General features: G+C 43.0%; 1 protein-coding gene and 1 long non-coding RNA gene across 10 annotated transcripts in view; one reads left to right on the top strand and one right to left on the bottom strand.

Annotated features, from left to right (window-relative positions):
* Positions 1-908: 908 nt before the first annotated feature.
* Positions 909-2,855, bottom strand: LOC121232517. The gene is made up of 3 exons (XR_005931099.1): positions 2,602-2,855; positions 1,388-1,498; positions 909-1,304 (listed from the first exon to the last, which is right to left on the bottom strand). It is a non-coding gene; the product is annotated as an uncharacterized LOC121232517 (long non-coding RNA).
* Positions 2,472-14,039, top strand: part of MATR3 (matrin 3) — a 28,093-nt gene continuing 16,525 nt past the window's right edge. Inside the window, exons 1-2 of one of the 9 annotated variants that reach the window (XM_029997634.2) lie at positions 3,197-3,271; positions 11,804-12,880. In XM_029997634.2, coding sequence (XP_029853494.1) covers positions 11,990-12,880 — 891 coding nt within the window. In that variant the 5' untranslated portion in view covers positions 3,197-3,271; positions 11,804-11,989. Of the gene's footprint in view, positions 2,511-2,966; positions 3,063-3,196; positions 3,272-3,319; positions 3,456-5,115; positions 5,153-11,044; positions 11,082-11,803; positions 12,881-14,039 lie in introns of those variants that run through there. The other 8 variants (XM_029997630.2, XM_029997629.2, XM_029997631.2 and 5 more) reach the window with 8 other exon arrangements.

The following is a 14,039-nucleotide window of genomic DNA, read 5'->3' as shown; positions in this document are numbered from 1 at the left end:
TCACTCACCTGTTAGCTCTTCTGCCATCTGAGTATTGCTGATCTTTGAATATGAGTTTTTTATACTCTACATGGAAATATTTGTCGAAGTATTCAATGCTACTGGAAAAAAGTTTTTTCTTAATTGAAGTCTATGACATACACGAATATAATTATACTGGTTCTATATGAACAAGTTCTACCTGCAAAACTAATAACCAGGTTTCCTACGGATTTACGTTGTACCCAGCAATCTTCCTCTCTCCCAGTACTCGCCCAGCAGGGGAGCGATGGGTGCTCTATGGCTGGCTGCCCGCTGCCCTCGGGGTGGATGTGGGTTTCTGCCTGCTGACTGCCAAGAAACACGCTCACTGCATCAGGGGTCTCTGCTGCTGTACCAGGTATTTCTGAAATTGGCAAAAAACGAGGAATACACTCTACTGTCAGCCTGTCGGTTTAACCCCAGCCAGCAACTAGGCACCATGCAGCTGCTCGCTCACATCCCCGCCACCAGTGAGGTGGGGGAGAGAATCGGCGGAAAAGAAGTAAAGTTGAGATAAGAACAGTTTAATAGGACAGAAAGGAAGAAAATAATAATGATGATAATAACAAAATGACAATAATAATAATAAAACAATTGGAATATACAAAATAAGCGATGCACAATGCAATTGCTCACCACTCACCGACCGATGGCCAGTTAGTTCCCGAGCAGCGAACCCCTCCCCACGCCAACTGCCCCCAGTTTAAATTCTAGGCATGACGTCGCATGGTATGGAATATCCCTTCAGCTAGTTTGGGTCAGCTGTCCTGGCTGTGTCCCCTCCCTTCTTGCTGGCTGGGCCTGAGAAGCTGAAAAATCCTTGACTTAGTATAAACACTACTTACCAACAACTGAAAACATCAGTGTTATCAACATTCTTCTCATACTGAACCCAAAACACAGCACTATACCAGCTACTAGAAAGAAAATTAACTCTATCCCAGCTGAAACCAGGACACAGCCCCAGAAAGCAAGTGCTATATGGACAATAAATACGCACTGACTGGCTTATTTCCTTGAAAAACTGTTGCTGTGATAAAGCTCTGCTACACTTGTCTCAGGGCTGAACCCAAGACCTGTAGGCCTGGTTGTGCTGTAGCAAAAAAGGCAGTAGAAAAGGATGGAGGAAGTCTGTCGGCAGCGGTGATTATCCCATCAGAGCGCTTGGGAATGGCTGCAGAGCTCTGCCTTATGCAGCATGAGAGCTCTTCTGAGGCCCCACCACTCTCAGGCAGATGGAGGGTACCACTTTTTCCCCAAATCCACCAGGCTTTGTGCACATACTGGACAAGAAAAAACATAGGAATGTCATAAACATTCTCCAGTGATCAGCACCAGTACAGGGAACTGGAGCTCTGTGTCTTACCGCAGCAGCTGTGTTAGCAGGGTAGTGATGGTCAGCACTGTATGGCTCCTTCTGCAGCACAAATGCAATCAATAAAGGTCACAATGATTCACTTCGCCACCAGTTTGGTGCCTTGACCGAAGGACAACAAAGGAAATTGAGAGACAACCCATGTGGTCCAAAAGGAACAAAATACTGGCTTTGAAATAAAGCCAGGGAAATGGAGCAAGACCCGCTTTTGTAGTCAGGAAATGCTAACGTGATTTATGATTCTGTTTATTAGCACCATACGTTTTGCAATCTATATATGACTTTTACTGGGCAAAAGTGGCTAGATTGCTTTACATTTCATCAAGGCACTTTGCTCTGCTTTTACTGCTGTGCAGTACTGGATCACAGAAGTATTGTTAACTTAAATTTATGTGTTTGTTTTTGAGCAGTTAATTGTTTTTTATCCTGAGCTTGTTAGAGAGCTGAATTTCTTGTGGCTGTTCTCTGAGCACTTTCATATTATTTCAACACATGTTTTGTACCAATCCCCTGTTTTTTTCAAATACCTTCTGTGTTATCGTTTCATTGTGCTCTCCAGCCACACGTAGAGAAGAAAAATCAGCCTGTGATGAATTCAAAAGGCAGGTATTTTCTTTCCCCTGGAGACTGCATTCAGCTAGGCACCCTCACCTTCATAAAGCTGCTGGAACACAGCAGCTTCCAAGAGGATGGAGAGACTGGGTGTTTAGCCACAAAATTAAATTGGAAAGAAAGATATTGACTGTGAAACAATTTCAAATCATATATAGCATTTGCCCGATTGCACGCGTACTACTTCGGTCATAAAATCAAGCAATTTAAGGAAAGCACAGGAAAAGTGAACTTTCCTCCTACCAGCGCAAGGTGGCAATATTGGCTTAGATGAAAAGGAAAGCCTTGCATATAAGCTGTAGGGTTTCTTTTACCAGAATCTTCTAATGAACCTAATAGGCATCAAGAGCCCATTGTCTTAAATATTTTAGAGATGGTAACATCTTCGTTCTGCTGAGGAGAGCAGTCTTTAGGCTTGAGCTGACAGAGCATGGCCACACTGGCTGCCAGGAGCCCGGCCTAGGGAGCTGCAGGGACTATGAGTGTCTGCCCAATTACAAAGGTAACAACGCTCTGGGGGTTAGAAGAGCCAAGTGGCAGCGAGGAATCCTAATTTCGGAAAAATACGTGCTGAAGCGCTTGGCTAGCCTCACCCGTTCCACCCTTTCCAGTCACAGAAAGCGGGAGAGGCCGGCGCGGGCCCTGAGGGGAGCCCCGGCTCTGTCTTGAGGAGGGTTTCCCTCGGCCAGGGCTAGGGACGCGTTTCTGCCTGGGGGACCCTGGGGTTCAGAGGCCACAGACCCCGGGACCGTCCCTCCGGTTGTCACCCCGCGCCGCTCCAGCGGTGGCGGGCGGGGACGGCGGAGCCGCGCGGGCGGCAGGCACGCAAGAGGCCGAGGGCAGCCGCGAACCCGCGGCCCCCTACGCCAGCCCGCCCGCTTCCCTCAGCCCCGGCCGGGGGGGGGGGGGGGCGGGGGGCGGAGACAGGCGGGCGACGCCGAGCCCCGCCCCCGAGCACTTTCCCATCCGCCCCCGCGGGAGCGCGCGGACAATGAGCAGGGGGCGAGCGGCGGGCTGGCGCCGCGCTGCGCGGCGGGACTCTCGCGAGAGCAGGGTGAGCGGCTCCCACCTCTCGCGAGACCTGGGCCAGCGGGCCCTCCCTCTTCCCACCTCCCTCCCCCCAGCCCCCCCCCCCCCCGCTTCCCACCCCGCGGCCACATCCACACACGGAGGGCGGGGCGGGCGGCCGTCGCCAGCGAGCGGAGCGGAGCGGCGGGGAGGCGAGCCGCACGGCGCGGAGCGGAGCGGGGCGGCTGCCGCCGGGCACGTGAGCGGGCGGGCGGGCGGGCGTGCTCTCGCGAGCGCGGCGAGACGTGCGCGGGGCTCGCGCAGCCGCCGCCTCCCTTCCCCTCCCCTCCCTCCGTCCCTCCCTCCCCTCCCCCGCCGCTGGTACCACAGCGAACGGGAGGCGCCGCCGCGCTCCCTTCCCGCCGCCCCCGGCCCGCAGGTAGGAGCGGCGCTGCGGCCGCCCCCGGCCCGCCGCCATGTTAGGAACCGGCGCCGGCGGCCGCCGCTCCGCGCTGTGGGGGGCGTCCGTTAGGAACGGCCCCGCGGCGGGCGGGGGGGGGGGGGGGGGGGAGGTGGAGGTGTGTGGGGGGAGCGGGGCTGGCGCGCGGCGGCGGCAGCAGTGCGCATGCGGGAGCGGCGGGCCCTCCCCGGCCGGTGCCGCGGCCCCCGCCGGCTGCCCCACGGGCCGCCCGCCGCCGGCGCCCCCGCCCGCCGCCCGGCGGTACTGCGGCCGGGCCGGGCCTGGCCGCGCCGCGCCGCGCGGCCTCCGGCGGGCCCGAACAAAGCCCCGCGGCTCCCCTTGCCGCGCCGCCTCCGGCCGCTCGCCGGGAAGGGCCGGCTCCGGCGGCGGTGCGCGGCCTGCCCGGCCTTGCGCCGCGCCGTTTGCTGAGGGCAGGGAGAGGGGCGGCTGCTCGGTGTTCCGGCACGTAAAACGTGTTCTCAGGGGTCACCCCAGCTCGAACCACGCTTCGCCCCCTGACTGAAACTTTACTGGAGCGCCCTGCTAGCGCTCCTGGTTCCAGCTGAGGCCTCAGAGTCGGCATCTTTCCTCCCCAGCCCCTAAGAACGTCCCCTCGGAAGTTTAACAGCATGCCAGTATCGTGCGTGCCTTCTTAACGTCTCTGAAGGCCGTTAGTCTCAAAAACTGCGGGTTTGATGTTTATCTGGTATTAAGAATTAATGAGTTGAGCATTAAGAATACTGACAGTGGAAGCATCCGTTTGACTCCTCTTTCTGCTCAGTTTCACTTTCATATAATTCAGGCTGTGGTTGCAAATCATGCTGCAGGGATTTTTTTTTTTTTTTTCCCTCCTCTGATGGATTAATAACATTCTGTGGTTTTTTTGATGTATGTATTTTGTTTTTAGAGTCGAAGTAATGAGATATAAAGTTCACCTATGCTGGAAAAAAGCAAAAGTTAAAAAGAACTTCCTGGGAACATGAAGAACTGCTTTGTTCTGATAAATGAAGCATTTATGCTGTAGAAAGAAAGCTGAAAAATCCCTCTTTTAAATGTGCACCTTTTTTCCTTTCCACAAAGCATACCTTTGGGAAAAAAGTACCTGATACTGTTTTAAACAATTGAATAGTCTTTATTCTTTTTAGTCAGCCTTAAATTCTTCAGGTTTTTTGACCTATGGGTGGAGTAGGTGGTCCTGACTTCCTAGAGTAAGATAAGTAGGGAGCAGCTCTTGTTGAAAACATAAGTCTTTTAAAACAGTCTGTGTAGTTTTCGTGCCTCAGAAGAGAGAAAAAGGGAGAGTTTTCTGATACTTCTTTATAAAGAATCTGTTGATCCAGTGGTTTGGTCTTCCGGAATTTTGAAACATGTTAATACATTGAAAATCTTAATATATTAAATCATGTGTTATTTTTTCAAAATGTAGTGAAACATGTTAACATTTTTAATGTATTACCGTGAAATTGATGAACTTCTGTCCTGAACGTTATTCAAAAACACACAAAAGGTTTCATTACTGAATTACATGGAATAATTAAATTTGGGTGAGGGTACTGGCAATTGAGCCTTGTACGTGTGTTTGTTCAGTGGTAACCTAATATCCGTAATGTTACGTTGTGCACTAGCTAAGGACATGAAATCTGAACAAGAATTTTGATCACTTCCTAATGACTTTGGTGAGGCTTGCAATGTCACTAGCCTTTTTTGTGTGTTTGTTTTAGAGAAGCTATCTGAAGTTACTGTGTATTGAAAACTTCAGTTTCCAGTCTTTTGCACATATCTAGGTGTTATGTACATCCCAGCACTAAATGATGGGAAGAATAACCAAGAGAAATTCCTAAATGCATCCTTAAAATGTGAATATCCATGTTCCTAAAAGTAAGAACTAAAAACCAATTAAGGAGGAGGGATGAAGAGTCAGTCTCTGAGGCGCCAAACTAAATAAATGATCCATGGTCCACACAACCGAAATATGATTGCCACCTGGTTCATTCAGGACTGCACTTAAATAAAAATGCGTATTAGCTTGGTGGGAGATAAACAAGTAAATACTGTCTACTGCCCTTCTCTGTGATGTGCACATATCTCTGCTGAGAGTTTTGGTAAAGATATTTTGTAATCTAATGCTTTACAGTGTTCTGGGTAGCTTAGCAAATCTGAGGGAGAAGCTCTTGTAAGCAAAGCTGCAAAGAAATTATTTCCATTCAGTTTATTTCTTAATTTATGAGTGTATTTGTGTCACCTCTCTGCTGCTTACATTCTTCCTCAGTGCTCTAAGTCAACAAGTCTTGAAAACAAAAGCAAATACCTCGCAATCTTTCTGAACTAATGTAGTTTGCAAGTGTTTAAGTACCATATTGTGTAGTTATAACTTAAAACGAGAGATTTTATTTTGAGCACTAAAACAGTCAAACAGTCCCTTGATTCTTCTTCTCTGCAGCCAGAATACATCTCAACAACCTCATGCAAGATTTCAGCTGGGAAAGAATGTGATTTTATCCCAGCTCTGGAAATGCCTGGAGGCAGGCAGACTTACATTATCTGATTAGTCAGAAGGCTTTTTAATCGCTTACCAGATCAGAATACAGAAGTGTTCTGTTTTGGTTTTTTTTTTTTTTAAATGTAAAATTGGTTCTCTGTTACAGTGATTAACTCTCTGATTTGGACTGTCTTTGAATCATCTTATGTATGACCTATTTAATTTTTAAAAATAATTATGCTATGTTCTGTGGGTTTTGTCAAAGTTTTGGTGCCTGTGAGGCTATTCATCTCCAAAACTGATGTGAATGAATAGTGATTGTCTCGTTGCTTTGCTGAGTGCATGAACGTAGGGTCGTTATTACCAGAGCTTCCAAGCTAAGGTCCTGCAGCATTCTGCAATGACTGGTTTTGGCAGACCTCTTCTGTTGAACTGAGTCTTAATGGCTTCATGGAGCTTTTCGTAGGTGCTGGAACCTGTGCGTATCCATCTTATTGCAGAGTTGGAGCTCTGAAGGTAGTGACAAAGCGTGGACTTACAAGTAGTAGGAAGGAGTACGTGGAAGCCATAGAGGTAATCGTGTGTTGATGGAGTGGTCAGTACACGTCATGGCAGTTACTCTATATGTTCCTGGCTGTTTCTATTTTCCCTTTCTAAAAATACACATTTTTTTGACTCCTCTACTCTTTCTGTACTGTTCTTTGGACCCTTTTTTCACTTCTGTTGTTTCTGTAAAGGAAAAAATGCACTTTTTTTCATGCACTTCTTACAAAAGGAAGGATGCTTGAATTTATTGAATTATATAATGAGCAGAAATAGGAAATCAGCATCTTTCACAGTGCTCTTTTCTACATTCAAATGTTGTTAAAATTGTGTAAGTTCTTTTAAGATTCTTAATTGCTAAACTAGTCATTTCAATTCCCCATTTATAAATTAAGTCTTTTTCATATGTTATACTTCTGAAGCAATCCTGTTACAGTAACTTCAGATCCCAGATTATTATGTGCTCCTCTGATCGAGCAAGTCACCGAGATGAAGTTGAACATAATCCTAAGAAATGAAACTCTTCCAGTTGTTCTGCCTGAAACAGATTGTCTCATCTGTGCACAAAAAAAGCGCATGCATCCAGTGTGCCAGGTGCTGCTTAAATTTTTGAGGTCATGACCTTTGAAGATCAGTCGAACAAGATGAGTTGTTTTCTTGCATGTGAAACAGCAATATTGAATAACCACTCTGAATACTGGTGCCTGAAATGGGTGATAATCTGCATTTTCTCTAAGGCTGCTAGACAATTCCTCCTGTGCCTTTGGAAAGACAATGGCCTTTTCTGTATTGTCCCAAGTTAAAGTAATCCCGTAGATTCCAAATCCATTACACTCGGTCATTCAGCGGCTAGATAACATCTGCTTCTAATTTCCTTGCAAGTTCTTGTTTTTACTACCATTAGTTCTCAGAGCAACATGGGGAGCTGTCTGTCCAATTTGTCACTCGGACTTCCAGATCTCTTCTGTCGATAACCTTTTTTTGCCATGATGCGTTGGAGATAGTTTTGCCGAGAAGTATATGAATTCTTCCATAGCAGAATAGATTGCTGCACTGAGTGTAACATGTAAGGGAGGAGAAGAAAAATCTGTAGATTTTTATCCAAAGAGCAAGGATTGTGGATGTGACACTTCTTTGAGACTTTTTTCCCAAGGGTGTACAGTCTTCAAAAGTCTTGTGTTATAAACTGAGGGTGTGTTTTTCAGCTTGCAGATTTCTTCATGTTTTTACCATAATTAAGTTTATTTGATTAAATTCAGTGTGTTTTGAGTAATTTTGTTTTTAAGTGAAAGTGAAACTGACTAGAAAGTGAAAACAGTTACTTTTAATTTTTGAGACTTTTCTATAAATAGTGGAATAGGAGTGGGTAAAAGATGAGTTGTTCTAAGAACAAGATTAATATTAAAGCTATAATATGTGTGCACAGGTTAAAAAGAAAAAAAAAGAGTGGTAGAAGGAATAGGGAGCTAGGGAATTATTTTCAAGGTATTGGTGTTCTATAAGGTTATGGTGTTCACCATGATCAATGTATCTCAAGAATTCACTGTATTAAATGGTTATCAGGAACAAAATTAATATTTATGTGGAGCAAGAGTTCTGTAAGTTTTATTGAAGAGTTTTACATGAAAAGAAAAACCTTCTATAGTGTTTTTAAATCAGCCTCATTTTGGCCTTTATTTGGTAGCAGTGTATTCTTTAGGATTCAAATTTCTTTTTTTTTTTGTTGTCTGCCTTTACAGCAAACTCTTTTGCAACTTGTAGATATAAAATGTTTTTTTCATTGTCTGCATTTGTCTGGAAATCTAGTAACATTTTGACTTTCAACTTATTTCAAGATTGCTTTATATTATATATTTTCAAATAGTAATATGGCCAAATTTCTGTCCACAGATCTTAAAAAATGTGTATCTGAAAGCCTGTCTGTTCCCAGTATAGCTGAAATTACATGAAGAACAATTAGAATAACACTTTCAACTCCGCTAAATCATGTCTGGATCTTTAGACAGCTTTGTTCAGTCATACTCATCTTGTTGCTGTGACTCAGTTGATGGCACACTTGCTTCAAAGCTGGCATTGGTCCATGGGAACCTGTCTCTATCAGATACTGACATGAAATCTTTCAGAAGTGATCAGTGCAAGAAATGCTATCTTAGAATCACATATTAAACCTGACCATGTGGAAGTTAAACATTCTTTGGTATGATTTTTAGAGCTCTTCCCCCACCTTGTTTTGTTGCTGTCTTCATCTGATCTTAAAGAATGGGGATGGTTAGGAGTAGAGTACAACAGCAATTGCAAGATGACGGTGATGTGATAAATAGTGATTTTTGAGGGTAACTCAAAACTTAGTTTTTTAAGTACTCCACTGGAATACCTGATTAGGTGTAGGGCAGTGTACTGGCTAGTAGACCAACTGCTAATGTTATATTCTGTCTTCATCATACAGTTGTCTTATTGTCCCACTTCATGCTTTTTTGTAAGATTGTCCCTCATTGTTTCTTTGTCTCGTTTTTCCTCCCATCTTTCCTGTTTGTATTTTACCCTTTGCTTCTTTCTTCTATGGGTGTTTGCAGCAGCAGCAGCATGGTATGGTTATGTAAAACCTCTGTGTGTAAGTGGGATCAAAGCATGGCATGTAATCAGGTTTTCTGCAGCCCAGGTCCATGCCAGGCTGGGAATTGTTGGGTTTTGTTCTCTGCTAATCTCTCCAGAGCAGTGGACAATGAGCTGCCAATTGAAAATTGTGACAAGAGGATTAGTGAGCATCTGTTCAAAGAGAAAGGGTATTTTTGAAGAGTAGAGAACTTTCCTGATTTAGTGAAAACTTGTATCGTGCAGGTCCTTGCATTAACAGCAGGATGCACCGTGCCTTTCCTGACCACATGGTTGTCTGCTGAATCACTGTCAGGGTCAGGTTTGTAAAGCCCTCTGGAATACCTGATTTTATGAAGAACCTAGTAAGTTCAGTTTCAAACCATTCTGTAAGTGTGTGAATGAACTAGAAGGAAATCTATATGTAAAAATGGAAGGAATAAGGATTAACTTGTAAAATTGTCATAAAGTACTTTGAAGATTACTGAATGTGTGTAAGGTAAAACATGGTACCCAGGTAAATATTAGTGTTTCTCTCATGTTTGAACTTCAAAGAGTCTTGGTTTTTATGATACAGTTCTTAAATGCTTTCTATTCAGGTGTTCCTTAGTGTGGTCAGCTTGTCCTGGATATCTCACTTAGAATTTACCTCGTCTGCTCTCCCTGTATTCTTATTTTACTGTTTTCCTCTGAAGCTTTCTGCAATGCTTTTCTGTCTTCTGCCTCAGATACTTTTAAACTTATTTCCATCCCCGTGTTTCTCAATCTCTTACTCTTAACCAAATGTTACACAGTTAAGCTTACTTTAAGTGACTGCAATGTATGTGGATCTTAAAAGCATAGCTGAAATATGAGTTCAGATGTACTGATAACGGAATATGTAGCAAACTGTATAAAGCAGTTACTTTTCAAAGATGGAGTTGTGTGGGTTTTGTGTACTTTATGTGTATCTCATAGAATCCATTATTTTCCTACATAAATGCATAGTTTTGTAACATGCTGTTACTGAGAAAGAGAACCCAAGTGCTTTTCAACTTAAGGTAGAAAAAAGTTTATGCGCTGTTGAAACAGGGCCCTGGATTGTGTAGGCAGTTGGGACAGAGACATGCTCATAACCTTGACCTTTTTTCTTCTGTTTCCAGTACAAGAGAAATTGCCTTCTGCAGAACTGGTCTCTTCAAGGAAAAATCCTTGCTTTCATTTTGTCTTTTCCATTCCTCCCCAAACGTACCTGTTCTCTTAGAAGCTGATTTCATTTGGAGCTATGCAACTTGTGCCTGTTTCTTTTTCAAGTGATTATGTGTTTTATGTGCATCTGAGTGGCAGTGCTGGAGAAGCAAAACTGCTCTGCAGAGATTTGAAAGGGCTTTACCACATCGAGGACCCAAGAATGGTGTATTCCTGGTGGAATGTTTTCATGTGCGTTGAATTGCTTTAAATTTTGTGTATCTATCCTAAGGCTGAAAGAGTATGGGGAGAAGTATTACAGTTTATTTCTGCTCTGCACTTAAAAAAAAACAAAACAAAACAAAACAAAAAAACCCCCCAACAACAACCAAAAAAACCAAAAACAAAAAACCCCAACACCCCCCCCCCACACACACACTTTATGAAATATATCCATTGCATCATAAAATATACCGTGGATATTGATACACTGTTTAGTTAAAACTTCAAGTACCTAAGTACCTGCAACTGAACCAAATATTTAATACTAGGTTAGTATTTTAGTGGGACATGGGGCAGATATCTCTCTCTCTTATGAGTATTGTTTCAGGATCTTTAACTACCACATGTGGTCATGGTATCAAAAATGTCGGGCCTGAACCAAGGAAGCAGTATGCTGGTAAGAGACATGGACACCGCTGTTCTGCAGGCCTGGCTGGGGGCGTAGTGCCATCTCCTGACTCACCTAGTGTCTCTTTCTGCAGGAGCAGGTTTTTCCTTGGGTCTCCCATCGCAGTACTAAGCCTGACCTTGTTTAGCTTGAGGTCTGCGAGTACAGGCTGATGTCACAGCTGCAATATAATAGAATAAAGAATCGCTTCCGAAGTGCTGTTATCAGTATAACTGCAATTTGAGCAAGAGGTCTTGTTTACTTCCTGCAAATTTTAAAACTTATTTTTCTTGTTCACATCTGTCTTCACATCAGTAATTTGAATTTTACTGCATAAAGATTGAATATTATGTTTGGTCTTATTTACTAGATCTTACCGCAGAAACTTTTTGCCCAAACTTCAGTTACTTTTAACTTCCTTTCGTCCTATTCTGTGGTGGTATAGGTTTCATTTTCAAATATGTATTATATGCCCAAGTCATCTTGGATTCTATGGGCTTAAAGGTTTTTTTTGTGGTCTTCTCATAGACACAGTACAGTAATGTAGGGTATAAACAAAACCATTAACCAGAGATCAAGGCTTATATGCTAGTAAACTTTAGATGCTTTCAGACATCCCAAACTTCTGAAATTCGCTTGTCTTCGGTATGAAAGTAGCTTTTTGTAGAAGAAGAGTAGTATGTATAGGAAACACTACTGTATTTTTATCTGAAATAATACATGTAGGTTCTGGGTACCTCTTGAATCTGTTAAGTTATGTAATAAAAGCCTTGTAAGATTGAGATCTTTAATGTTTTTTAGATCAACATGATGCATAAGTTTAAAACTGCATCTGTTTAAAGGGATTTGTGACTAAAACTGCTTGTTTTTCTACAGAATTGTCTGGTGTTTCTCAGCTTGAAGAAGATCTGCAGTCATTATTGATCCTCTTTCTTGGCGTTACCATTTTTGAAGTGAAGTTTGCCTAGCTTTCTAGTGTGAGCTCTCTTTTCAGCCATCTTTAAAAAAAAAAAAAAAAGAAATTTTTTTTTATCCATAAAGTAGACAAGCTATAGTTCTACAATGTCCAAGTCATTCCAGCAGTCATCTCTGAGTAGGGATTCACAAGGTCATGGGCGTGACCTCTCTGCAGGAATAGGCCTTCTTGCTGCTGCTACCCAGTCTTTAAATATGCCAGCATCTCTTGGAAGGATGAACCAGGGTACTGCACGCCTTGCTAGCTTAATGAATCTTGGAATGAGTTCTTCATTGAACCAACAAGGATCTCATAGTGCACTGTCTTCTGGTAGTACCTCTTCCCATAATTTGCAGTCTATATTTAACATTGGAAGTAGAGGTCCACTCCCTTTGTCTTCTCAGCACCGTGGAGATGCAGACCAGGCCACTAACATTTTGGCCAGCTTTGGTCTGTCTGCTAGAGACTTAGATGAACTGAGTCGCTATCCCGAGGACAAGATTACTCCTGAAAACTTGCCTCAGATTCTTCTACAACTTAAAAGGAGGAGAGCTGAAGAAGGTTATGGTAGAGATGGCAGATCATCCACACGGGAACCACCATACAGAGTACCTAGGGATGATTGGGAAGAAAAAAGGCATTTTAGAAGAGATAGCTTTGATGATCGTGGTCCTAGTCTCAACCCAGTGGTTGACTATGACCATGGAAGTCGTTCTCAAGAATCTGGTTATTATGACAGAATGGATTATGAAGATGACAGATTAAGAGATGGAGAAAGGTGTAGGGATGAATCTTTTTATGGTGAGACTTCGCATAACTATCATAAATTTGACAGTGAGTATGACAGAATGGGTCGTGGTCCTGGTCCTGAGAGATCTCTCTTTGAGAAAAAGAGAGGTGCTCCTCCAAATAGCAATATTGAAGACTTCCATGGATTCTTACCGAAGGGTTATCCCCATCTGTGCTCTATATGTGATATGCCAGTTCATTCTAATAAGGTGAGTTATGCACCAGATACTTCTATTTTCCTTTACGTTGTAGTATCTGTTCTGTTTTTACCTATTTCTTTAATTATTTCTATAGCCTTGTTGCTTTTGAAATGATCTGAAAGTTGGTTTGAGAGTGAAAAAGGCACTTGGTTTATTTACAAGGTAATTGTTAACAAACATTGTAAACCAGGGCTTTACATTAATGTATTTTGTTTGCCCAGATTGCTTAACTTCAAGTCAAACAGCTATCATCTGCTGGGATATCTTATTTATATTTTACATCTACATATTCTCTTAACCACAAACATCTGGCATTCAAGCAGTTTTTGGGTGGGTTTTTTATTTTTTGTTGGTTTGGGGTTTTTTTGCTGTGTATCTACTGTGCTATTCAGGAAGCTAGTTTCAGCTCTCCTCCACATCTGTCTTGATTGCTGATTTATATGTAGTTAAGATGCATTCTTGCACAGTTCTGCTTTTTCCCTGTCCAAAGGGAAAGAGTTAATGTAGAGCCCTGGAACTTATTTGCAAAAGTAAAAACCACGTTTTAGATTAGCTCATTCTTGCCTTTTTAATTTCACTTTAACACTCTATCTCATACTATGGCTGAAATTTGTCGTCATTTTTCTCCTTTTTCACAACTTTCTTAGACACTTCAGACTCACTTTTTATTGTCACATGTTGCATCTATCCCTGTAGACTCTCCGAGCAATCAGTCTGCTGTTGCAGTATCCTGCTCTGTGTTCCTAGTAGTGTTCTTTACTTGGCTCACCAGTAGAGTGGATCTTCGGGTATATTCAGTTATGCTGAGACATCCCTCTTAGTTTATTCATGAGTAGTTCAACTCTCTGCAAAGGTAGCAGGTTACTCAAAGTGGCCTGTTTATTCAGATGTTATTTTCAGAGCCTTCTCCCTTTCAGCTTTTCCAATTTTACTCATCTTGCTGATTTTCAGTATACTAGGCAATTTAATTGGCTAATTGGCTAATGCAGTGCCCCTCTTATCACAATTAGTGGCTAATTAGCTTGAAGGCCTTCAATTGAAAATACAATACATGCTATTACTGTAAAATTGATACAATGTGGAATTGCTGTTACTAACCATTTCTTTACAGTTACCTCTCAAAAAGTGCTGCTTCTGTACATCTAATCTTTTTGAAACATGAGAATTA

The sequence above is a fragment of the Aquila chrysaetos genome, chromosome 22, assembly GCF_900496995.4.
Source record: "Aquila chrysaetos chrysaetos chromosome 22, bAquChr1.4, whole genome shotgun sequence".
NCBI lineage: Eukaryota > Metazoa > Chordata > Aves > Accipitriformes > Accipitridae > Aquila > Aquila chrysaetos.
This window is presented reverse-complemented; position numbering and strand designations above follow the sequence as displayed.